Raw genomic sequence first — 24,703 nt, 5'->3', positions numbered from 1 at the left:
TCACCAGCTGAAACACTGGCTAGTGACCTCCCGCCTCAATTTCACTGACAAGGTCTAGGCACAGCGGGAAACCGGTGGGCGACCTATCAAGTTCAAAAAGCTGGGAAAAAAGCATTGTTAATTGGCTGTAAACAAGCCCCTAATGATTACAATTGCCTCCTCGCTAGCTCAGTGCTGGCAGACCCGACATTTGGAAAGGCACGTATCGGCGGTTTGACAGCGGAGTCCTGTCCCACCTGACACGCCACCGATAGCGCCCACTGACTCCTTGGAAAATTTCCAGAACTCAACTGTAGGTACATAATGACTACAATTACATTCTATGGATGTGAATGTTAATTTCACTGGTCAGCAACATGATAGTTACTGCAGCAGTATTAAGGATGATAATTTGCTGCAACATCAATAAGAATGAAAAATCACTGCCATAATTTAAAAAAAAAATGATAGTTTGTTGATGTATGACTGAAGAGTCTGAGCCAGAACATACATTTAAATGGGTGTTGTTGCCTCATTAGAGTTGTCAGGCAGGCTCAGTGCTTAGTTCAGAAGTAAAACTGATTTTCAATGCACATATATCGGGCCCAAGTTTCGAGCTGCGCCTAGAACGGCGCAGTCCCGACCTGGATGCCCGTTTTTCACGCCACAAAGTGCGCCTAAAAAAACCCTCCGTATTCTCCACCTCCCTGCAGGTCCTCTGGCCCTCGGCGCAGCGCAGCAGGAGCTGTAGGGGGCGGAGCCAGGTCCCTGCGCTGAAAACAGTGCCGGGACTCTGCACATGCGCGCTACAGTGGGCGCGGAAGTGCAGTAGCTCCAGGCGTCCGAAACTGTGTGGGAGGGGCCCGAAGCACGCAGCCCCTAGCCCTGGCCGAATGGCCTCACTGGGGCTGTGTGAATAAGGCTCCTCCCACGGCCAGCTCCTGCTTCCTCCCGACCCGACTCAACTCCCACTTCCCGCCTCCGGACCGGACCCGACACCCGCCCCCCCCCCCCCCGCCTCCCCGGACTGGATCGGACCAGACACTCGCTCCACCTCCGCCTCTGCCTCCGGACCCGACTCTCCCCCCTCGCCCCCGGACCGGACCCGACACCTGCTCCCCCGCCTCTGGACTGGATCCGACCTGACCTCCCTCTCCCTCCCTCCCTCCCTCCGACCCGAACTCCCTCCCACCACCCCCCCAATCTCCTTCCCCCCCCCCAATCTCCTTCCTCCCCCTTCTTCCCCCCTCTCCCCCCTTCTCCCCCATCCCTCCCCCTTCTCCCCCCTCCCCCTTCTCCCCATCCCTCCCCCTTCTCCCCCATCCCTCCCCCTTCCCTCCCTCTGCTCCCCTCCCTCTCTCCCTCTACCCCCCTCCCCTCGCTGTCAGAAACACAGACACTGACAGACAGAGAATGAGAGACACACACAGACAGACAGAGAGATAGAGACACTGACCGAGACACACTGAGGGGGGCATCCCAGTACACTGTTGGAGGGCTCCCGGTGTTGCAGTCGGTAAGTAGAAAATGTTTTATTTATTGATTTAAAAAAAAATTATTTCTTATTAATTTTTTTTGATTGATTTATTGGTTGATTTATTGATGTATTTATCATTTATTATTGATGATGGCTCTTTATTTGTAAAACTGAAGTGTTTAATGCTTGTAAACTTCCCTTTAAACACCCCCCCCCCACCATTCCCTACGCCTGATTTTCTAAAGTGTAGACAAGGTTTTTTCGAGCGTACAAAAATCTTCACTTACTCCATTCTAAGTTAGTTTGGAGTAAGTTTTCACTCACGAAACTTTGAAATCAGGTGTAAGTGGCCAGACATGACCCTTTTGAAAAAAAAATTCTGTTCCAAAGTGAAACTGTTCGAACTGACTAGAACTGGAGCAAACTAAATGTGGAGAATTCCGATTTCTAAGATACTCCGTTCTACACCAGTTGCTCCTAAAAATCAGGAGCAAATCATGTGGAAACTTGGGGCCTTTATATCTACAACAACATGGACCTTGAGAATGTGCTCTTTTCGTATTTGACATTTCTTAAAGCAATTTTCTCATTTCCTTGAAATCTTTGTATATTATGCAACATCCCTGGCTAAAAGAGCAGGCAGAAGACCCTTCCAAAATTGCTCTGCAATCAGGGCAAGACCTCTGCTTGATACTTCCACCTAATGGCATGGCTGAACTTGGAAGCTCATCATATTGGGAATTGGGAGTGTGAACCCACATCCTACCCCTGTGGACCGACATATTCAAGTTCTAACATGCTGCACTACTACGTTGCTGAGGCAGTTTTCTCTAATTTTATGTTAATTTTATATTAAAACATATTTTTTTGTTGCCGGTGCAATGACATTATCACGCATGCATACAGAATATAAGGCAGCATTTCTACACAGGTTCTCCCAATCTGCACCATAACTTCGGCGAAAAATCAACGGAAAGCCCAGCGAAACAGTGTAAACAGCAACTTACTCAGTTTCCCTTGCTTTCCGCTGCGGTGGGAGATCAGGAGAATCCCAAAGGAAATTGTGCCTCTCCATATCTGAAAGTCATCCTTAATTATCCATTTTGGATTCAACATACCAGATCGATTGTTATCTACTTTTTGAAAAATGTCTGGTGTTCTAATTTAGTCAACAGAACTGAAACAATCCTTTCCCAATCCCCAGGCTCACACAACCACTGAGAGGAGAGGGTCTATAAGGATTATAAGAATATAATGAAAAAATCTAAAGGAGAACATGATAAAATAAGAAAAGAAGTGAAGAGTGGGATAAGGAAAGCTAGAAAGGAGTATGAGAAAAAATCAAAACAACATAAAAAGGAACAGTGAAATATTTTTCAAGTTTACCAATAAAAAGAAAGTTGTTTATGTAAGGTGGGACCCCTGAGAAGAGAGGAATGTCGATTTGTAGATGATGATCAAAAAATGGTGGACTTATTTAATGAGTACTTTGTGTTGATTTTTACTAAAGAGTAGGATGTCGAAGAGGATGTGGATTCTGAAATGGCTGAGAGCGAGGTAAGTGATGTTATGATGGATAAAAGTAACATTTTAAATATGCTACTTAGGCTAAAAGTAGACAAAGGACCTGGGTCTGAAGAGATGCATCCTAGGATGCTGAGGGAAATGAGGGAGGAAATTGCCCAGGCCCTAGAAATTAAATTTCAGGGATCTATTGATTGTGGATGTGTGCCAGAGGACTGGAGAGTGGCCAATGTAGTATCCATTTTTAAAAAGGGAGACAGAACCAAATCTAAGTAATTATAGGCCAATTTGTTTAACATCTGTGGTACAAAAAGTTTTAGATTCTCTAATTAAGGATGAAATGACCATGTATCTGGATAAAGAGAAAACAGATAGAAGTAGCCAGCACAGACTTCGAAACGAATGATTGTGTTTGACAAACCTCATTGAATTGTTTGAGGATGTGACAGACATGGTATATGGGGGAAATGCAATAGATGTAATATACATGCACTTTAGGAAAGCTTTTAACAAGGAACATGGGAGATTGTTAGAGAAAATGAAAGGGTATGTAATTAGGTTCGCAAGCACCCCCGGGATCACGTGGGCTGGCCCGACCAATGAAAGAAGGGGATCCTCATAAGTATGAATGGGAATACCCCCAAAAATACACGTATACTTCAAATAAATAAAAAACACATCACATATTTAAAATTAATCAAAATGACATTTAATTAGATATTTTAAACAAAAATTACATTTAAAAAAAAATAAATTTACATATTTTAAAGGCGCTAAAAATAAACTGACCTTATTTCACAGGTTTTTAAATGTATAAATTATTGAAACAAATTTAGCTTTCTGTTCTTTAAAAGCCTTACGTTGGTGAAAGCAGGCCTTACGCATGTTTTAACCAGGTGTAAGAATTTCACAGGCATTCGCTAGGCAGAGGTTGGTGAAATAGATCAACTTTGTACCAGCAGAGGCCCCTTTCCCAGGGATGCGTGTTGAATTAGTGGAGATGCTGATTATTAATTGCTTTGTAGCATGTCTGAATTAGCAATGTTTGCAATGACCTTGAATTTGCGGTCCCTACGGGCACGTATGAGGTGTGCATCCGCCCATAGGGGCCCTGCAAGTTCCGCGTTCAGATAGGCGAAGCGCATACGCATAAACCCGGAGCTTGCGATCTGTCAAGAATCCTCTTAACAGATCGCATGCATCCGGGGGAAAAGGGCCTCTGCAGGCGGAGAGTTGGGCTACTTGCCCAGCTTCTGCCCAGTGAATGCCCGTGACTGATAAAAGCAGACGTAAGGTCTGTTTTCATCAGCATAAGACTTTTAAAGGACAGAAAAAGACATTTCAATAATTCAAACATTTAAAAACCTGTGAAATAAGGTAAGTTTATTTTTAAATCCTTTAAAATGTGCAAATTTATTTTTTTTAAATGTAAATTTTTGTTTTTAATAATTAATTAAATACATTCCATTTTGATAAATTTCAAATATGTGATATTGTTTTTAAATTTATTTTAAATGCTTGTGTGTTTTTTGGGGGTGTTCCCAGTCATACTTATGGTTATCCGTACATTCAGAGCTCACCAAAACTATGAATGGGAATACCCCTGCTTTGATTGGTTGGGCCGGCCCATGTGATCCCAGGGACGCATGCAAAGCGCCTAAGTCCCTGGAATACGTGGGCCTCTATACAGGCCTTTACATAGAGGCCCAGGACCACAAGTCTCCAAACCTCCCGGATCACCCGGTAAATTCATAGATATTTTTCAGGTTGGAGGCATCCGCCCGCAGGAAGCCTCCGACCGCAATTTCTGGGCCATTATATTTTATATACATTAGTAATGCTTACAATATTAAGTAATGGACATATGACATATTAGTAGTGCTTACAATATTTTAATAATATATACTCCAAGAGTGAGGACAGTCAGCATGAATTTGTCAAGGGAATGTTGTGTCTGATTGAATTTTTCGAGGAGGTAACCAGGAGGGTCGATGAGGGAAGTGCACATGATGTAGTGTATATGGATTTTAGCAAAGCTTTTGATAAGGTCCCACATGGCAGATTGGTCACAAAAGTAATAGCCCATGGGATCCAGGGAAAAGTGGCAAGTTGGATCCAAAAGTGGTTTGGAGGCAGGAAGCAAAGGATAATGGTTGATGGGTGTTTTTGTGACTGGACGGCTCAAATGGCCTCCTGTAAATTTCTATGATTCTATGAAGGCAGAGGTAGAGCACTCGGCAACAAGTTGTTCACCTCCTGACCCTTCAAATGCACTGTGTACAAGGCTCAAATCAAGAGTGTGATGGAATACTCACTACTCACCTCGATGGATGCAGCTGCAACAGTATTCAAGAAGCTTAACATCATCGAGGATAAAGCAGAGTGTTTGATCTGCACCTTGTCAATGAACTCATTATCCACCCCCTCCACCACCAGCATAATTTGTATGTACTATCTGCAGGATGCACAGCTGCAACTCACTAGCTTTTTTCAATTGCACCTCCCAGCCACACAACCTCTGCCACTGACAAGAACAGCAAGATCATAGCTACGCCTCCAGCTCCTCCTTAAGTCACACACCATCTTGACTAGGGCACATACCGCCATCCCGTCATTGTTACTAGGTCAAAACTTTCGAATTTCTTACCGACTACCAACATGAGAATACCAATACCCTGTATAAGGATTGCAGCAGTTCAAAGAGAAGCTCCACCATCACCTTTTCACTGCAACTAGGGATGGACAATAAATGCAGCCGCTTGCATCATCCACATTCAAAGGACAAATAAAAAACTATATAAGTAGTGCCTACAATCTATAAGTAATGTGTACAGTAGAACTTATTACAATGTATGGTTAATATATACATTAGCTGTGCTTACAATGCATATTATATATCAGTAGTGCTTACAATGTATGAGTAATGTATACATTAGCAATACTTACAATATTTAAGTAATGTAGTGTAATGTATGTATCCGTGAGTATGCTCACAGGTTTGTAGAGCTGTTGCATTGTGAGTGATTTAGCCAGTCACGTGTTCTTCACAAGACTCGATAAAACCCCAGTCAATTGAGTCTAGGTCATCTGCGATGAGGTATCCAGTTGTGAGCCTAGTGGATGAACTGGTAATGTGTAGTGTGATTGTTAAACCTTTGTTAATAAACCAACTAGTTCTTAATAGCAATGTGTTGCTATGAATTCTTAAGCAAAGAACCCATGAAGCAAATACATTATATGCATATAATAGCAAATGCATTTACTTAGTCAATTAGCTCATGCACTATACTTGTTCTGCTATATGTTTGAAAGAATACCTTACAATTTAAAATACTTCCAAACTCCATTGTTATGTGAAGTTTTTGTATTTATAGTAATGCACTTGGGTGGGCTGTCAGCCCAAGATAGACTAGACCAGGATGGGCAGGAACCTAATGCTGAACATTATGGACTTAGGTGGACAAGTCACAAACGATGAAACACAATCACTGGCTATGGAAACGCAACCCCTGTAGACCTGTAAGGAACAGATCATTAGGACAATAAAGCTTAAGATGTAAATATAGGATGTATGAGATGGGATTTAAAAAGAGACTTGTTATGAACAGATCATGGAATTATATTCGTTTGGTTTGATTTTTAATGTATTTTCTCTCATTTTAATTTTTTTTGTTCCGAATCTTGTAGCTTGCACCTTTGAACAACACAATGATTAATAACTATCAAAAAAAATCTTCTTACCTTCCACATATTAGCATCTTTTCCATAGACAACTGCCATATTGCTGACCTTACTTGATTGAATGGCATCTTTCTCAGTGTCATTCAGTATCTCAGCAACAAAACCCATAAATGAGTTGTCAGGACTATGTGCTATCAAGAAACAAATTGGATACATTGTATTAAACAGCAGACATGCAGAACATTAAAATTGCCAAACCAGAACAATGAAAATAGGACAACCTGCAAAATAATTGGTTTTGTTATCAGTTAATATCTGGATTTATTCCAACCATATCGTATTCATGTTTTCAAGCTGGATTACAGAGATATTTTTCATAATATAGCAGCTAAAAGAAGTGAACAAGTGGAAGAAATTCCATTTTGTATTATTTAGTAGCATCCAATTTTAATTTTACATAGTGTTTTAGTCTATAGACATAAATATAAAACACTGTAACACTTCTTCATATACAATCAGTTATTATCATTGACATTTTGAGCAGAATAGTCACATTTCCCACATTACAACAGTGACTACACTCCAAAAGTACTTCATTGGCTGTAAAGCGCTTTGAGACATCTAGTGGTCGTGAAAGACGCTATATAAAGGTAGAGCACTTGCTGTGTAGGAGTTCGCCGTGTAGAAGCAAGCAAGCGTTCTACTCGGAACTCCTACATAGCAAGTGAGCCCCAGGTGGGCAGAGGAAACATTTCAAGGACACCCTCAAAGCTTCCTTGATAAACTGCAACATCCCCACCGACACCTGAGAGTCCCTGGCCAAAGACCGCCATAAGTGGAGGAAGAGCATTGGGAGGGCGCTGAGCACCTCAAGTCCTGTCGCCGAAAGCAAGCAGAAAACAACGCAGGCAGCGGAAAGAGTGTGGGGAAAACCAGACTCCCCACCCTTTCCTCCAACGACTGCCTGTCCCACCTGCTACAAAGACTGTAATTCCTGTATTGGACTGTTCAGTTACCTGAGAACTCACTTTTGGAATGGAAGCAAGTCTTCCTTGATTTCGAGGGACTGCCTATGATGATGATATAAATGTAAAATATAAATATAAGTCTTTCTTTCCTCTTACTTTAGTCTTCAGGAGTCACTTAACTATGCAAAATACCCTATAAAATCAGAAGAAGTATTGTCTGTACTTGTTAAAAAAAATACCCCAGGGATCCTTGTTACTGTATTTTGACTACTGGTTATATCATGCTCTCGCATGATCGTCCTTAATGATGATAAAATAAACTCTTCACTAGACAGTGGCTTTGGCTATTAACTGCCAAACAGATTTATTAAACAGCAAATGGATAAGTGAAGAGAAGCAATGACAGACAGTGGATTCAGAGTAACTATGTATACTATTGCAGAAGATAGAAAACAAACAGAAGAATTATACCTGCTGTGCTAAACCGCAATGAAAACTGGACTGGTCAAAACACCCCTGAACCTTACATCGAAGGGTCATCGACCCGAAAAGTTAACTTTGTTTTTCTCTCCACAGATGCTGCCTGACTCACTGAGATTTCCAGCATTTTCTGTTTTGATTCCAGATGCCAGCATCTGGCAGTTTGCCTATTTGTCCCTCTCTTTTAGCTTCAGGTGGGGCTGCTAATGGAAACAAGAGATGCTGGGAAATACTAATCAAAATGGACCAGGAGAAAGGAAATTTATATATGCATGTTTTAAACTCAAGTAGAGCTGCCTATCAAACACAAAATCAAATATATATTAAAGCCAGAGATTGATAGATTTTTGAATATCAAGGGTCATGAGGACAGTGTAGGAAAGTGGAATTGAGGTAGAAGATCAGCCATGATCTTATTGAATGGCAGAGCAGGCCTGAGGGACCGAATGGCCTACTCTTTCCAGCTCCTAATTCTTATGTTCTTAAATAAAACACAAAATATGGTTGTATTTGAATGGCTTGGCATCTCCCTTGGATATCAGATGCAATAAGCAAAATATTCTTCTCTTTTCTGTCCAGCTTTGGGTAACACTGGGACAAGCAGCAGAAGGGAATCAACCAGGGAACCCTTCTGCCATTTCCCCACTGGTTACCAGGGTCAGTGTCAGGAGCTATGCGTGGGCACAAAACCCACTGCAGTTCCTGTTGAAAATTAAAAATCAACGGCATCTATATTTTGTAAGTGAGCTTGTTATTTTTAACCCCATATGTACCATAACAGAAAAAACTCAAACTTTGAACTCTCAGTTAAGCAACTTTATGACAATGTACTGATATATACAAATGATTACCAGTACCCAGTTTTGCTCATCACAGTATGTAACATTATAAAATAAACAAGAAACATTAAAAAACATGAAGCAAGAAAAGGTGATTTAACTAACTGAAACGACTTTTTCCAACTTGCACTGTCACAAATTTCTCCAATCTTTTGAAGGAGAGTGGTCTTGAAATTACACTGTGGGATAATAGTTATGATCACATGAAGTGGATAACCTTTCAGATGCATGTATTACATTACATTATGTTGTACTTATTATCCCACAAATAATTTCAAAGCCAGCTAAAACTTTCCAGATTTCTCCTCAATTTCTAAAACTATTTGAGCAAAAGCTCCAGGATAACAATCTCAATTATTCAATCCAGTGCACATGGAGTATTGGCCAGCTGTATCCATACTTCAGGAGTGGACAATAAATGCAGGGTAAGTTTACTGGAGTCCATTGGCAGCAATATTAGAATTCCTTGCAATGTATTGTAACAATCCAAGCCTGGTGGTGCATTTGATTCACTGATGGTCTAGTGAAGAGCATAAGCTCAAGTTCCCAGTGGTTATTGGACCATATTGTGCCTTAGTTCCAGATTTGTTCAGGTGTAGAGCACATAGATTGCCCATATTGTGGGAAGGGAGGACTTTGAGACAATCACTTTCACTAGGGAGGTAGTGCTGGACAGGCCAATGGGACTCAAGGTAGACAAATCCCCTGGTCCTGATGAAATGCATCCCAGGGTATTAAAAGAGATGGTGGAAGTTACAGCAGATGCATTCGTTATAATCTACCAAAATTCTCTGGACTCTGGGGAGGTACCAGCGGATTGGAAAGCAGCTAATGTAACGCCTCTGTTTAAAAAAGGGGGCAGACAAAAGGCAGGTAACTATAGGCTGGTTAGTTTAACATCTGTAGTGGGGAAAATGCTTGAAGCTATCATTAAGGAAGAAATAGCGGGACATCTAGATAGGAATAGTACAATCAAGCAGACGCAACATGGATTCATGAAGGGGAAATCATGTTTAACTAATTTACTGGAATTCTTTGAGGATATAACGAGCATGGTGGATAGAGGTGTACCGATGGATGCGGTGGATTTAGATTTCCAAAAGGCATTCGATAAGGTGCCACACAAAAGGTTACTGCAGAAGATAAAGGTACGCGGAGTCAGAGGAAATGTATTAGCATGGATCGAGAATTGGCTGGCTAACAGAAAGCAGAGAGTCAGGATAAATGGGTCCTTTTCGGGTTGGAAATCGGTGGTTAGTGGTGTGCCACAGGGAACGATGCTGGGACCATAACTGTTTACAATATACATCGATGACCTGGAAGAGGGGAAAGAGTGTAGTGTAACAAAATTTGCAGATGACACAAAGATTAGTGGGGAAGCGGGTTGTGTAGAGGACACAGAGAGGCTGCAAAGAGATTTAGATAGGTTAAGCGAATGGGCTAAGGTTTGGCAGATGGAATACAATGTCGGAAAATGTGAGGTCATCCACCTTGGAAAAAAAAATAGTAAAAGGGAATATTATTTGAATGGGGAGAAATTACAACATGCTGCGGTGCAGAAGGACCTGGGAGTCCTTGTGAATGAATCCCAAGAAGTTAGTTTGCAGGTGCAGCAGGTAATCAGGGCAGGTAATCAGGAAGGCGAATGGAATGTTGGCCTTCATTGCGAGAGCGATGGAGTACAAAAGCAGGGAGGTCCTGCTGCAACTGTACAGGGTATTGGTGAGGCCGCACCTGGAGTACTGCGTGCAGTTTTGGTCACCTTACTTAAGGAAGGATATACTAGCCTTGAAGGGGGTACAGGGCTGATTCACTAGGCTGATTCCGGAGATGAGGGGGTTACCTTATGATGATAGATTGAGTAGACTGGGTCTTTACTCGTTGGAGTTCAGAAGGATGAGGGGTGATCTTATAGAAACATTTAAAATAATGAAAGGGATAGACAAGATAGAGGCAGAGAGGTTGTTTTCACTTGTCGGGGAGACTAGAACTAGGGGGCACAGCCACAAAATACGGGGGAGCCAATTTAAAACCGAGTTGAGAAGGAAGTTCTTCTCCTGGAGGGTTGTGAATCTGTGGAATTCTCTGCCCAAGGAAGCAGTTGAGGCTAGCTCATTGAATGTATTCAAATCACAGATAGATAGATTTTTAACCAATAAGGGAATTAAGGGTTATGGGGAGCGGGCGGGTAAGTGGAGCTGAGTCCACGGCCAGATCAACCATGATCTTTTTGAATGGCGGAGCAGGCTCGAGCGGCTCGATGGCCTACTCCTGTTCCTAATTCTTATGTTCTTATGTTATGTTCTTATGTAGAGTTAGCAATCAAATCTCAAACTTAGGGCTTTACTTCTGATTCCTTAATGGCGTAGGTGCAGAGTTTCCACTTTGGGGACAGTCCAGGCGTAAATTGCACTCGAATTTGCGCTGGTTTTCAGAAGTGAATTTATGCTTCAAATTTCCGCTCAAACTCATTTGCATAATCACAAACATAACATTTTCCATGAGCCATGAGATTGGGGGAGTCGGGTTGGTGGGGGGAGGTATTGGGAAACTAACCTGCTCTACAGAGGCGGGTCGCTAATGTAACTATTTTAATGAGGCTGCGTGCCTCCAATTTTAGCTCTTTCTGATTTAACCTGTGATCTCTGACTCATCCCCCACCCCCCCGCGCCTCCCACATGTCTGGCCCACAATCTCTGCCTCCCCCCCACAAATGTACAGCCCACAATCTCTGCCCCTTCCCCGATGTCCAACCCATGATATCTGAACCCACCCCCCAACGATGTCTTATCTGTGATCTACGCCCTCTGCCCCCATGTCCCGCCCGACAGCAAGCCAGTCTCTCAATATGGCTTTTCCAGTCACACCCCTCCCGACTTGACTACTAATTTTAAGTGCTCTGCATAAAATGAGAATTAATTTCAACAGCCATCTCTGTTCTTTGGACCTCACAGTCATATCAATAATTCTGTTGCCTGATGTTTAAACATTCAATTCTCATGTAAACCAATCACTGCACACATCACAAAGGCAGTAGTTCCCTTGATAGCTGTGTCCAGCTCAGCCAGTTTGAAAAATTCCTGTGTAATTTATTACAGGAGTAGCAGAAGCAGAAAGGTTCACCCCCATTATTTTGCCAGATGAATCGATATTTTGTGAGCCATTTTTGTCTTGCTGCAGACATCAATCATAAACAGAAGACAGATTGTGCTATATCACTAGCTGACATCTAAATAACAATGTAATAATTTCCCTCCTCTCTCGAGAACCAACAATTCATTTACAAGAATGTTTTGTTTTGCCTCAGGTTTTAGATTCTGCTAATGTTTTCAAATATATGTGCCTCCATAACTTAAATTCTGATATTTTACTTATGCTTGGCCCATCAATCTTAGTCAAAATATACAGAAATGATCATATTCTAGAAGAATACATTTATTGCTTCGTGAAGATATTCACTGGGTACATCTTATTGACTTTTCCAACCATTTCCACATCACTATTACAACTGGTGCTGGGCTTGCTACTTTCAGGGTTTCATCAAAAGAATAAATGTATTGACCCAGTTTAACAATGATTTATGACACACGCACAGGCTTTATATTGAGTGTAAAATACAAGGTAGTTAAGTAGAGGTTTTGCATGATCATGAATTCAACAACCAATAAATTAAAGTAGCAATACATTTTTCTTTATTAGATGCATGGGACTGGATTTTGATTTGAAATATTGCCCATTTTCAGGCAATTTTAAGGTGGAATCCTGGACCAAGAAATGGCCACTCAAAAATTCTCCTTTCCAAAAACCGTCAAGCTGATAATTGCTCTCCCCGCTGCAGTTAAATGGAGCTGGATGGAAGCAGCCAAGCTCTCCCCACAATTTCCCCTAATTATGGACCCTAACCCAACATTGGCAAACACCGCAGTTCAGCGGTATCCCCGAGACAGATGCTGCATAGTGGAGACTATTTGTGGCGAAATTACTGAATCTTTCTATAAATTTGGCAGGGCAGCGATTTTTGTTACTTTTGCGCTCTCCTGACTTGAAAGTGAGTACTGGATACATTTAAATTCTTCACTGAGGAAATGAATTTCCCAATGGGAACCTCTCTCCTCCTTTGTGAAGATAAGGAAATAGACATCACAGAAACACACTTGTTTCCAGCAGGTCAATGTTCACTTGATAGGGTTTACAGGAGGCAGAAAGATAGGTGTATAGATGTCAGCAGCAAAATAACATAAAAAAAAATCCAAAGTCAAAATCAGCTGAGATATAAGCTTTCTGTGACTCCTTTAACTGGAGAAGGTAAACCTCTTGAATCATGTTCTACCTTTTCTGTAGCATTTAGCATTGCTGGATGCCCATTTTATACAGGCATGATTGATGTGTAGTGTAAATTAAATGGTAATGATAGAAAATTGGGATGCATGATGCTACCGTGATCACTGCCTCATTTAAATACATCCAACCATTTTAGCATGGTGACTCTCCCCATCCACTGGTGCCCAAATGAGCAGGGATCCACTATAACTGAACCAATTATTATTAACCTACTTCAATTAGGTGACGTACAGCAAAAAGAAGAAATATGAATCTACTTCAAACATACAGCAAAAAAATCCTGTATTGCTGTCTTGTTTGGATAACTACACCGTGACAGCCTCCGAAATGATGTTGTTTGTTCTTTCCACTTGAACTGTTCTGGGTATACTATGTTCTTTAGTGGTGTGGGATCACATCAAATCACTTTTCCAATGGTAAAAGCTGATTTACAAATAAGGTCTCAGCATAAAAGGTTCTGACGGTGGATCTAATAACCTAACTGCGATTCCAACATCAGCAGAGAAAAAAGAAGAAAACCTTCTGATTTGCCTCTTATTCTTCAAATATCATGCAGCATTTTTGTGCTTTACTGAATATGAGAGTTAGGGGTTTTAAACAGAGTGAATACACATAATGCGATGTATCTATGGGCTGGATTTACGGTTGTCTGTAGCCTCAGTTAGCGGTCAGAGGGGGCGTTAATGCGAGTGTTCGAGCTTAGCGACCGGGCGCGCAGCTGTTAGCGCCCCGACGGAAAATTCATTACAGGCTCACCGGGGGCGCAAACTGCTCGTCCCTGGCTGACGATCACTCCGATCATGACGTACTCCTGGTGCAACGCACACGCATGCGCCCCGGTCGCTAAATTTGGTGCGTGCTCCTCATTGAGTGCCCGTCAATAACAGTCAGTATAGTTTGGCAGAGTAGTTAACTGGTGGTTACTTAAAGGGATGAGGACGCGCTTTTCTCGGAGGTCACAGTCATGCAACGTTTATACATAGCACGGTGCGTGAACCTCCGAGTTTGCAGCGGCAGACAGACATAACAGTACAGGTTGAAAACAAGTGATGTTGAAAACTTTAATGGGTGCATTACTATGCCATGCCTTTAAGACTTGACTTTTCCCGGGATCTGATTCGGAGATCTGTGCATGTGTAATGGGTCTGCAAAATATACCGACCAAACTTGCGTTATCGCACCCCCAGCTCTGATGTGCAACAGCTGATTTGATTTATCGCCCCTGTTAGCTCTTTGATCGCTTCTGATGAATTGCTGGGCGGGAGGCACAAACTTTTTCAACGCGCTAAAAGTACCGCTCCGCCTGGGTTAACACTGCAACAAAGGCGCAACCGAATTTTGCCCCCATGACTCTAACGTTTCTCTCGGCTTCAGCCCGTAGCATTAAGTTTGAAGATATCACAACATATTTTGTTTCGTAGAGTTTGTGGTGTATCCTTTTGATTACTTGGCAATCGATCTATATGACTTTGAACCGTGCTGAGTGCAGAAGCAAGAGATGGGCCAGCTTTACAATTTGTAAATAGGACTACAGTATTCTATTACTGGGCAGAAAGGGGTTTTGCAGAATAAAAAAATAATACATTGGGCAGTTCTTTTCAGAAAGTCTGGATGGTTTGATATTGTGGACAAATAAATACCATTGAAGCTACTGTTATACTGCACTTACAGTCCGAGACTGATTTGCGTAGTTTGCACTGTGGGCTGCATTAGCTCAACCAGGAGAGGGTTCTGCATAAATGTACAAGCATGCACATGCAGGGCTCTGCAACCTAGTCAATACAGTTTTAATATTTTTAAAGTGCAGTAAGAGTTATACTACTGACTTTGCTTTACCTCAATAGAGAAATACCAATTAAGTTCAAGCCTAACTATTAGCTGGAGGTGCTTGTCTGAAGTTGGGGTTGAAGTACATTGTTGAGGCAGTGTAGGTTCATTTGCATTGCATTTATTCTATGGCATAGATGCATTAAGAGTGTTTGATGTTCGGAATTCACAAAAAAGAATACGTCCCATTTGTTTATCTGCATCAACATTTCCTACACAACAACCACAAGTTGCATTTGTAATAACACCTTTAAGTTAGCAAAACATCCCAAGCCAATTCACAGTTGGGAGGTAGACTTTAGAAGGAGATCAGAGTGATGTCCGAAGGCCCAGTTGAACATGCAGGTTTTCAGGGGGGTTTGAAGATAGAGAGAGTTATAGCAAGGGAGTTGGGTTAAGGAAGAGAATTCTAAAGTGTAGGATGAAGACTTAAGGCTCTGGCACTAATGGTACAGTGGAGGGAGGGGAGAACGCACAATAGGTCAGAGTCTATATGGCTCTTGACAATATGACAAGGGTGGTGCTGTTGTTGTTTGGCGAACCAACATCAAGCCATCATTTCCCAGACCCTCACTGACCTCATCTCCTCTGGAGATCTTCCCTCCACAGCCACCAACCTCATAGTTCCCCAACCCCACAAAGCTTGCTTCCACCTCTGTCCCAAGATCCACAAACAGGACTGGCCCAATAGACCCACCGTTTCAGCCTGTTCTTGACCCACAGAACTTATTTCTTCCTATCCCGACTATTTTTTCTCTCCTTGTCCACTCTCTTTCCACCTACATCCGTGACTCCTCCGATGCCCTCCGTCACTTTAACAGTTTTCAGTTTCCCGGCCCCAAATGTCTCCTTTTCACCATCGACGTCCAATCCCTCTACACTTCCATCCCCCACCAGGATGGCCTGAGGGCACTCCATATCTCCCTCGAGCAGAGGCCCAACCAGTCCCCATTAACCACCACCCTCCTCCGCCTGGCTGAACTTGTTCTCACATTGAACAACTTGTCCTTTAACTCCAGTCATTTTCTCCAAATTAAAGGTGTTGTTATGGGAACTTACATGGGTCCTAGCTATGTCTGCCTTTTCATGGGAAATGTGGAACGTTCTTTGTTCCAGTCCTACTCGGGTCCCCTCTCTCACCTCTTTTTCCGGTACATTTATGACTGTATCGGTGTCGTTTTCTGCTCTCGCCCTGAACTTGAAAATTTCATTCACTTTGCATCCAATTTCCACCCTTCCCTCGCCTTCACATGGTCCATTTCTGACTCTGCCCTTCTCTTCCTCGACTTCTCTGTCTCCATCTCTGGGGATAGGTTTTCGACCAGTATCCACTATAAGCCCACTGACTCCTACAGTTACCTGGACTGCACTTCCTCCCACCCCACATCCTGTAAGGACTCCATTCCATTCTCCCAGTTTCTCTGTCTCCGTCACATCTGCTCTGACGCCGCCACCTTTCACACTAGTACCTCTGACATGTCTTCCTTTTTCTTCAACCGAGGATTCCCCTCCGCCGTGGTTAACATGGCCCTCGACCGTGTCCGTTCTATTTCCCGTACCTCTGCTCTCACCCCTTCCCCTCCATCTTCATCTCAGACCACAACAGGATTCCCCTTGTACTCACCTTTCACCCACCAGCCTCCACGTTCAACGGATCATCCTCCGCCATTTCCGCCACCTCCAGTGTGATCCCACCACCAATCACATCTTCCCCTCCCCTCTCAGCATTCTGAAGGGACCGCTCCCACAACGACATCCATTCCGCAGTCAGCCCCTGCACACCCACCCCCTCCCATGGCACCTTCCCGTGCAAGCGCAGGAGATGCAACACCTGCCCTTTTATCTCCTCCCTTCCCACTATCCAGGGTCCCAAATACTCCTTCCAGGTGAAACAGCGATTTACTTGTACTTCTTTCAATTTAGTATAGTGTATTCGCTACTCACGATGTGGTCTCCTCTACATTGGGGAGACCAAGCATAAATTGGGTGACCGCTTTGCTGAACTCCTCCATTCAGTCCGTAAGTGTGACCCTGAGCTTTCAGTCGCCTGTCACTTTAATTCTCCACTCCACTCCAACTCTGATATCTCTGTCCTCGGACTCCTACACTGTTCCAATGAAGCTCAATGCAAGCTCAAGGAACAACACCTCATCTTTCGTTAAGGCACTTTACAGCCTTCTGGACTTAACATCGAGTTCAACAATTTCAGAGCATAATCTCTGGCCATCTTTGGCTCCCTTTCTCCCTCCCTCACCCACCCCCCCCCGCCCGCCCATCTTATGTTTTTTTGTTTCTTTTTTTTTCTCTTTATCTCTAATGGCAGCTGGTCATTATTCCACCATTCACACCCTATCCAGACTAACCTTTTTCTAACTTCTGCCATTACCATTTCAATTTAGCTCATCACCCCTTTTGTCTCTCTAATCTCGCCTGCCTTCCACCCTATCACAGACCTTCCCTGTTATTCTTTCTTCCCCTCCCCCTTTCAGTGCTTTTTAAGAATGTGCTCTTTTTGAACATTCGTCAATTGTGATGAAGGGTCATCGACCCGAAACGTTAACTTTGTTTTTCTCTCCACTGATGCTGCCTGACCTGCTGAGATTTCCAGAATTCCGTGTTTTTATTTTAGATTCCAGAATCCGCTGTATTTTACTTTTGTATAGGTCAGAGTCAGATGGGTAGAGGGTACGAATGAGGTAGTATGGCTGAAGGACGTTTCATGGGTAGGGTGGAGTAAGGCTGCGGAGCGGTTTATAGATGAGTACGAGAATTTTGAAGTTGACGAGTTAAGAAATGGAGAACCATTGGTGGTCAATGAGGACAGGGTTGATAGACAAACGAGACATACAGTAAGACAGATTGCAGACGGCTCAGTTCTGCATGAGTTGCACCAGTTAACCGTTGCCACAAATGGTGACCTGGTTACAAATTTTTCTCCAGTACCATCTGTTCTGAGGATCTTCAAGTTTCCACAGCATGAAGTTATTTTTAGAAAGATGAGACATGCATGTTCATAACAATGGATTCTGGCTCTTTGATTGACATGAGCCCTGGAGTGAAAAGCGAAGGTTCACATCATAACTGTACAAACCATGCATTCCTAGTTTCTTTATATCTTCTGAACAGGTGGTATTATGAAGAAAATAGTTCCTGGTTAGACACTGGAATATATAAATACACACACATTTTTCAGTAATGATGTGGCAATGCAACTTTAATCAATATGAGAAAAACAAATTTGGATAGAGAAAGACATTCCTCACTATGGAAATCTTGCAATTTTTTAATGAAGATGCATCTGAGAGCTTTCTTATTTTGCAAATTAGATGCCAATGATAAGATTTAGTGATGCAGATTGGGACAGCATGCACTATTTGACAAATATATTATTTATAACCAACCATATTCAGGTTGAACTTGATTTAGATGTATTGACTCCAGTGTTTATGACAGTGGTTATTAATGATTTTTACAGAGTTCTGTAAAAGTTATTTATGTGATTGACTGTTTAATACTTTCTTCGCAATCATTGTGAATAAGAACAGGTTTTCTGGAAATAGTCAATACAGTACATTTGGACCTCTCTGGTCCGGCACCCTTGGGACCTGACCGGTGCCGGACCAGAGAATGTTCCGAACCACGGGAGGTCAACTGGTGACAACGCTGCTGACAATGACCCGGACGCATTCTGCGCATGCGCTGCGCAGAAGCCTACTGTGCAGCATTTAGTTGTCCAGAATCACTCAGTTTTTTAAATCCTCAGGCCCAGCTTCGGTGCCTCTGTCAGCCGCCTGCCCTTCCCTTACCCGGCCCAATTACCTCAATGAACACCAACACCAGCAGCTCAAAAAACCACATACATACACACAAAAAAACCTCAAGATCAGAGATAAAGTGGATGATAAAGTCGAGGAGAGATGCTGACCTTTACCCACGATCCTACTCCCGGCACCAGTCCATGTGTAAGCTGCGAGCAGAGCCTGACTGGTGGAAGCGGCAGCTTCCTCTCACCAAGACACACACACACACACACACACACACACAACAACCCCCCGAGACCGGGGGAGGGGAAAATGTCGGCTCAGCCCGGCGCTGCAGCTGCAGCCTTAAGGAGCTAGGAGCTAAATTAAAAAGTAGGACCTCAAAAGTAGTAATCTCGGGATTGCTACCAGTGCCACGTGATAGTCAGAGTAGGGATCGCAGGATAGCGCAGATGAATACGTGGCTTGAGCAGTGGTGCAGCAGGGAGGGATTCAAATTCCTGGGGCATCGGAACCGGTTCTGGGGGAGGTGGGACCAGTACAAACCGGACGGTCTGCACTTGGGCAGGACCGGAACCAATGTCCTAGGGGGAATGTTTGCTAGTGCTGTTGGGGAGGATTTAAACTAATATGGCAGGGGGATGGGAACCAATGCAGGGAGACAGAGGGAAACAAAAAGGAGGCAAAAGCAAAAGACAGAAAGGAGATGAGGAAAAGTGGAGGGCAGAGAAACCCAAGGCAAAGAACAAAAAGGACCACTGTACAGCAAAATTCTAAAAGGACAAAGGGTGTTAAAAAAACAAGCCTGAAGGCTTTGTGTCTTAATGCAAGGAGTATCCGCAATAAGGTGGATGAATTAACTGTGCAAATAGATGTTAACAAATATGATGTGATTGGGATTACGGAGACGTGGCTCCAGGATGATCAGGGCTGGGAACTCAACATCCAGGGGTATTCAACATTCAGGAAAGATAGAATAAAAGGAAAAGGAGGTGTGGTAGCATTGCTGGTTAAGGAGCAAATTAAGGCAATAGTTCGGAAGGACATTAGCTTGGATAATGTGGAATCTATATGGGTAGAGCTGCAGAATACCAAAGGGCAAAAAACGTTAGTGGGAGTTGTGTACAGACCTCCAAACAGCAGTAGTGATGTTGGGGAGGGCATCAAACATGAAATTAGGGGTGCGTGCAATAAAGGTGCAGCAGTTATAATGGGTGACTTTAATATGCACATAGATTGGGTTAACCAAACTGGAAGCAATACGGTGGAGGAGGATTTCCTGGATTGCATAAGAGATGGTTTTTTAGACCAATATGTCGAGGAACCAACTAGGGGGGAGGCCATCTTAGACTGGGTGTTGTGTAATGAGAGAGGATTAATTAGCAATCTCGTTGTGCGAGGCACCTTGGGGAAGAGTGACCATAATATGGTGGAATTCTGCATTAGGATGGAGAATGAAACAGTTAATTTAGAGACCATGGTCCAGAACTTAAAAAAGGGTAACTTTGAAGGTATGAGGCGTGAATTGGCTAGGATAGATTGGCAAATGATATTTAAGGGGTTGACTGTGGATGAGCAATGGCAGACATTTAGAGACCGCATGGATGAACTACAACAATTGTACATTCCTGTCTGGCGTAAAAATAAAAAAGGGAAGGTGGCTCAACCGTGGCTATCAAGGGAAATCAGGGATAGCATTAAAGCCAAGGAAGTGGCATACAAATTGGCCAGAAATAGCAGCGAACCCGGGGACTGGGAGAAATTTAGAACTCAGCAGAGGAGGACAAAGGGTTTGATTAGGGCAGGGAAAATGGAGTACGAGAAGAAGCTTGCAGGGAACATTAAGACGGATTGCAAAAGTTTCTATACATATGTAAAGAGAAAAAGGTTAGTAAAGACAAATGTAGGTCCCCTGCAGTCAGAATCAGGGGAAGTCATAACGGGGAACAAAGAAATGGCGGACCAATTGAACAAGTACTTTGGTTCGGTATTCACTGAGGAGGACACAAACAACCTTCCGGATATAAAAGGGGTCGGAGGGTCTAGTAAGGAGGAGGAACTGAGGGAAAATCCTTATTAGTCGGGAAATTGTGTTGGGGAAATTGATGGGATTGAAGGCCGATAAATCCCCAGGGCCTGATGGACTGCATCCCAGAGTACTTAAGGAGGTGGCCTTGGAAATAGTGGATGCATTGACAGTCATTTTCCAACATTCCATTGACTCTGGATCAGTTCCTATGGAGTGGAGGATAGCCAATGTAACCCCACTTTTTAAAAAAGGAGGGAGAGAGAAAACAAGGAATTATAGACCGGTCAGCCTGACATCGGTAGTGGGTAAAATGATGGAATCAATTATTAAGGATGTCATAGCAGTGCATTTGGAAAGAGGTAATATGATAGGTCCAAGTCAGCATGGATTTGTGAAAGGGAAATCATGCTTGACAAATCTTCTGGAATTTTTTGAGGATGTTTCCAGTAGAGTGGACAAGGGAGAACCAGTTGATGTGGTATATTTGGACTTTCAGAAGGCTTTCGACAAGGTCCCACACAAGAGATTAATGTGCAAAGTTAAAGCACATGGGATTGGGGGTAGTGTGCTGACATGGATTGAGAACTGGTTGTCAGACAGGAAGCAAAGAGTAGGAGTAAATGGGGACTTTTCAGAATGGCAGGCAGTGACTAGTGGGGTACCGCAAGGTTCTGTGCTGGGGCCCCAGCTGTTTACATTGTACATTAATGATTTAGACGAGGGGATTAAATGTAGTATCTCCAAATTTGCGGATGACACTAAGTTGGGTGGCAGTGTGAGCTGCGAGGAGGATGCTATGAGGCTGCAGAGCGACTTGGATAGGTTAGGTGAGTGGGCAAATGCATGGCAGATGAAGTATAATGTGGATAAATGTGAGGTTATCCACTTTGGTGGTAAAAACAGAGAGACAGACTATTATCTGAATGGTGACAGATGAGGAAAAGGGGAGGTGCAAAGAGACCTGGGTATCATGGTACATCAGTCATTGAAGGTTGGCATGCAGGTACAGCAGGCGGTTAAGAAAGCAAATGGCATGTTGGCCTTCATAGCGAGGGGATTTGAGTACAGGGGCAGGGAGGTGTTGCTACAATTGTACAGGGCCTTGGTGAGGCCACACCTGGAGTATTGTGTACAGTTTTGGTCTCCTAACCTGAGGAAGGACATTCTTGCTATTGAGGGAGTGCAGTGAAGGTTCACCAGACTGATTCCAGGGATGGCGGGACTGACCTATCAAGAAAGACTGGATCAACTGGGCTTGTATTCACTGGAGTTCAGAAGAATGAGAGGGGACCTCATAGAAACGTTTAAAATTCTGACGGGGTTAGACAGGTTAGATGCAGGAAGAACGTTCCCAATGTTGGGGAAGTCCAGAACCAGGGGACACAGTCTAAGGATAAGGGGGAAGCCATTTAGGACCGAGATGAGGAGAAATTTCTTCACCCAGAGAGTGGTGAACCTGTGGAATTCTCTACCACAGAAAGTTGTTGAGGCCAATTCACTAAATATATTCAAAAAGGAGTTAGATGAAGTCCTTACTACTAGGGGAATCAAGGGGTATGGTGAGAAAGCAGGAATGGGGTACTGAAGTTGCATGTTCAGCCATGAACTCATTGAATGGCGGTGCAGGCTAGAAGGGCCGAATGGCCTACTCCTGCACCTATTTTCTATGTTTCTATGCGCGCCCATTGCCAAGCAGGCAAGAAGAGGCAGCCTCGGCAGCAAGGAGTGCGTGTCAAACCATAGCACCAGCTAGTGTGTAAAACCTCCAGCTGGCCAGGGCAAGGTTGTCAAGATTTATCATCCAAAATGCATCATATGTGCGTTTAACACATGGAGCCACAATTTTTTTTTCAATGGGCGCCACCTACGTCGTGACTGATGCCTGACCAGCGATGTTTCCGGACCATAGAGTCCCGGACTAGGGAGGCACAACCTGAATTGAATACATTCATTTAAACACACACAATTGACACTTTCTGCAAATAACTACACAGTTTAAAACAATGAGAGGAATTAGATATGTGCGTGCATTAGGACTGCACCTTAAATTTGTATCTTTAAAGCACAATTGTTGGAGGGAAAAGCATAAATCTCGATGCCACATAGCGTGTCACTGAAGACTAATTTGCCATGGCTGATATTTCTCAAAAAGAGAACGACATAACTCATAAAGCTGCTGGATACTGGACTTAAACCAAATACAAGTTGTAAATTCAACGATTATTAAAGGTGTGTTGCAATAAATTATTACAGATAGTGATGGCATTTAAGAAATTGGTGAGCAATCATTAAAAAAATATATTTTCACATTTTACAGGAGGCAATATGATTCACTTCCAACTTCCTCACTTTCCCATCTTTCTCGGAACTCCATGTTTGAATCTCTTCAATCAGGTTTCTGCCTCTGCCACAGTCCTGAAATGGCTCTTACCAATGTGACATTCTATTTGATTGCGACAGAGGCAAACTATCCCTGCTCATTCTTCTTGACCAGTGTGCAGCTTTGATATTGTTGACCATACCATCCACCTCCAACGCTTTTCCACCATCATCCAGTTGGGTGGGATTGCATTCGCCTGGTTCCGTTCTTATCAATCCAGCTGTAGCCAGAGAATCACCTGCAATGGCTTCTCTTCCTGCTCCCGTACCATTACCTCTGGTGTTCCCCAGGAATCTATCATTGGCCCCCTCCTATTTCTCATCTACATGTTGCCCCTCGGCAACATCATCTGCAAACACAGTGTCAATTTCCATGTATATGCTGATGATACCCAGCTCTACCTGACCACCACCTCTCTCGACCCCTCTACTGTCTTTGAATTGTCAGACTGCTTGTCCGACGTACTGGATGAGCAGAAATTTCCTCCAACTTAATATTGGGAAGGCTGAAGCCGTTGCCTTTGGATCCTGCCTGAAACTCTGTTCCCTTGCCCCTGACTCCATCCCTCTCTCTGGCAACTGTCTGAGGCTGAACAAGACTGTTCGCAACCTTGGTGTCATATTTGACCCTGAGATGAGCTTCCGACTGTATCGCCATGCCATCACTAAGATGGCCTATTTCTACCTTCGTAACATTGCCCAACTCCACCGCTACCTCAGCTCATCTGCTGGCGAAACCCTTACCTATGCCTTTGCTACCTCCAGACTTGACTATTCCAATGCACTCCTGTTAATTTTTTCCATATAAATTTCTATGTCCACATTTATAATGGAAACTGTCCATGAAAACATGTCGCAATATGATAATACCCACCCACCGTTGGTAATGCTGTAGTCATTTTTTTATTTTCACTTTTATGGTACATTTTTAGCATTTTTAAATATGTTTCACAGTTGATATTTTTCTGGAAAAACTTTTATTTTGTATTAATGGGTAAGTTTTAAGACAAACTTAATAAATAGTTAATTATTGTCTGATGAGTTACTGGAAAGCTATCTGTAAGACTTCAGCAGAACAGAAACAGATGCAAAAAGAGTGCATAGGCAAAAGGCGTCTACAAATACGAGTAATTATAGAGTTCAGGGAGCAACAAGGAACCTCCGCCCTGTGGCAGTTAGCAAGTCAATGTAAAATCATAGAATCATAGAATGGTTACAGCACACAAGGAAGCCATTCAGCCTGTCGATCCCGTGCTGGCTCTCTGCAAGAGCAATTCAGCTAGCCCCACTCCCCTGTCCTTTCCCCGTAACCCTGCAATTGTTTATTCTTCAGATACTGATGCAATTCCCTTTTGAAAGCCACGATTAAGTCTGCCTCCACCAACCTTAGGCAGCGCATTCCAGATCTGAACCACTCG

General features: G+C 43.2%; 1 protein-coding gene across 1 annotated transcript in view; it reads right to left on the bottom strand.

Annotated features, from left to right (window-relative positions):
* Positions 1–24,703, bottom strand: part of LOC139227130 (alpha-1,6-mannosylglycoprotein 6-beta-N-acetylglucosaminyltransferase B-like) — a 987,210-nt gene that overhangs the window by 79,472 nt on the left and 883,035 nt on the right. Inside the window, exon 11 of the mRNA XM_070858195.1 lies at positions 6,722–6,852. Coding sequence (XP_070714296.1) covers positions 6,722–6,852 — 131 coding nt within the window. The remainder of the gene's footprint in view (positions 1–6,721; positions 6,853–24,703) is intronic.

Source organism: Pristiophorus japonicus, chromosome 16 (assembly GCF_044704955.1).
Source record: "Pristiophorus japonicus isolate sPriJap1 chromosome 16, sPriJap1.hap1, whole genome shotgun sequence".
Taxonomy (NCBI): domain Eukaryota; kingdom Metazoa; phylum Chordata; class Chondrichthyes; family Pristiophoridae; genus Pristiophorus; species Pristiophorus japonicus.
This window is presented reverse-complemented; position numbering and strand designations above follow the sequence as displayed.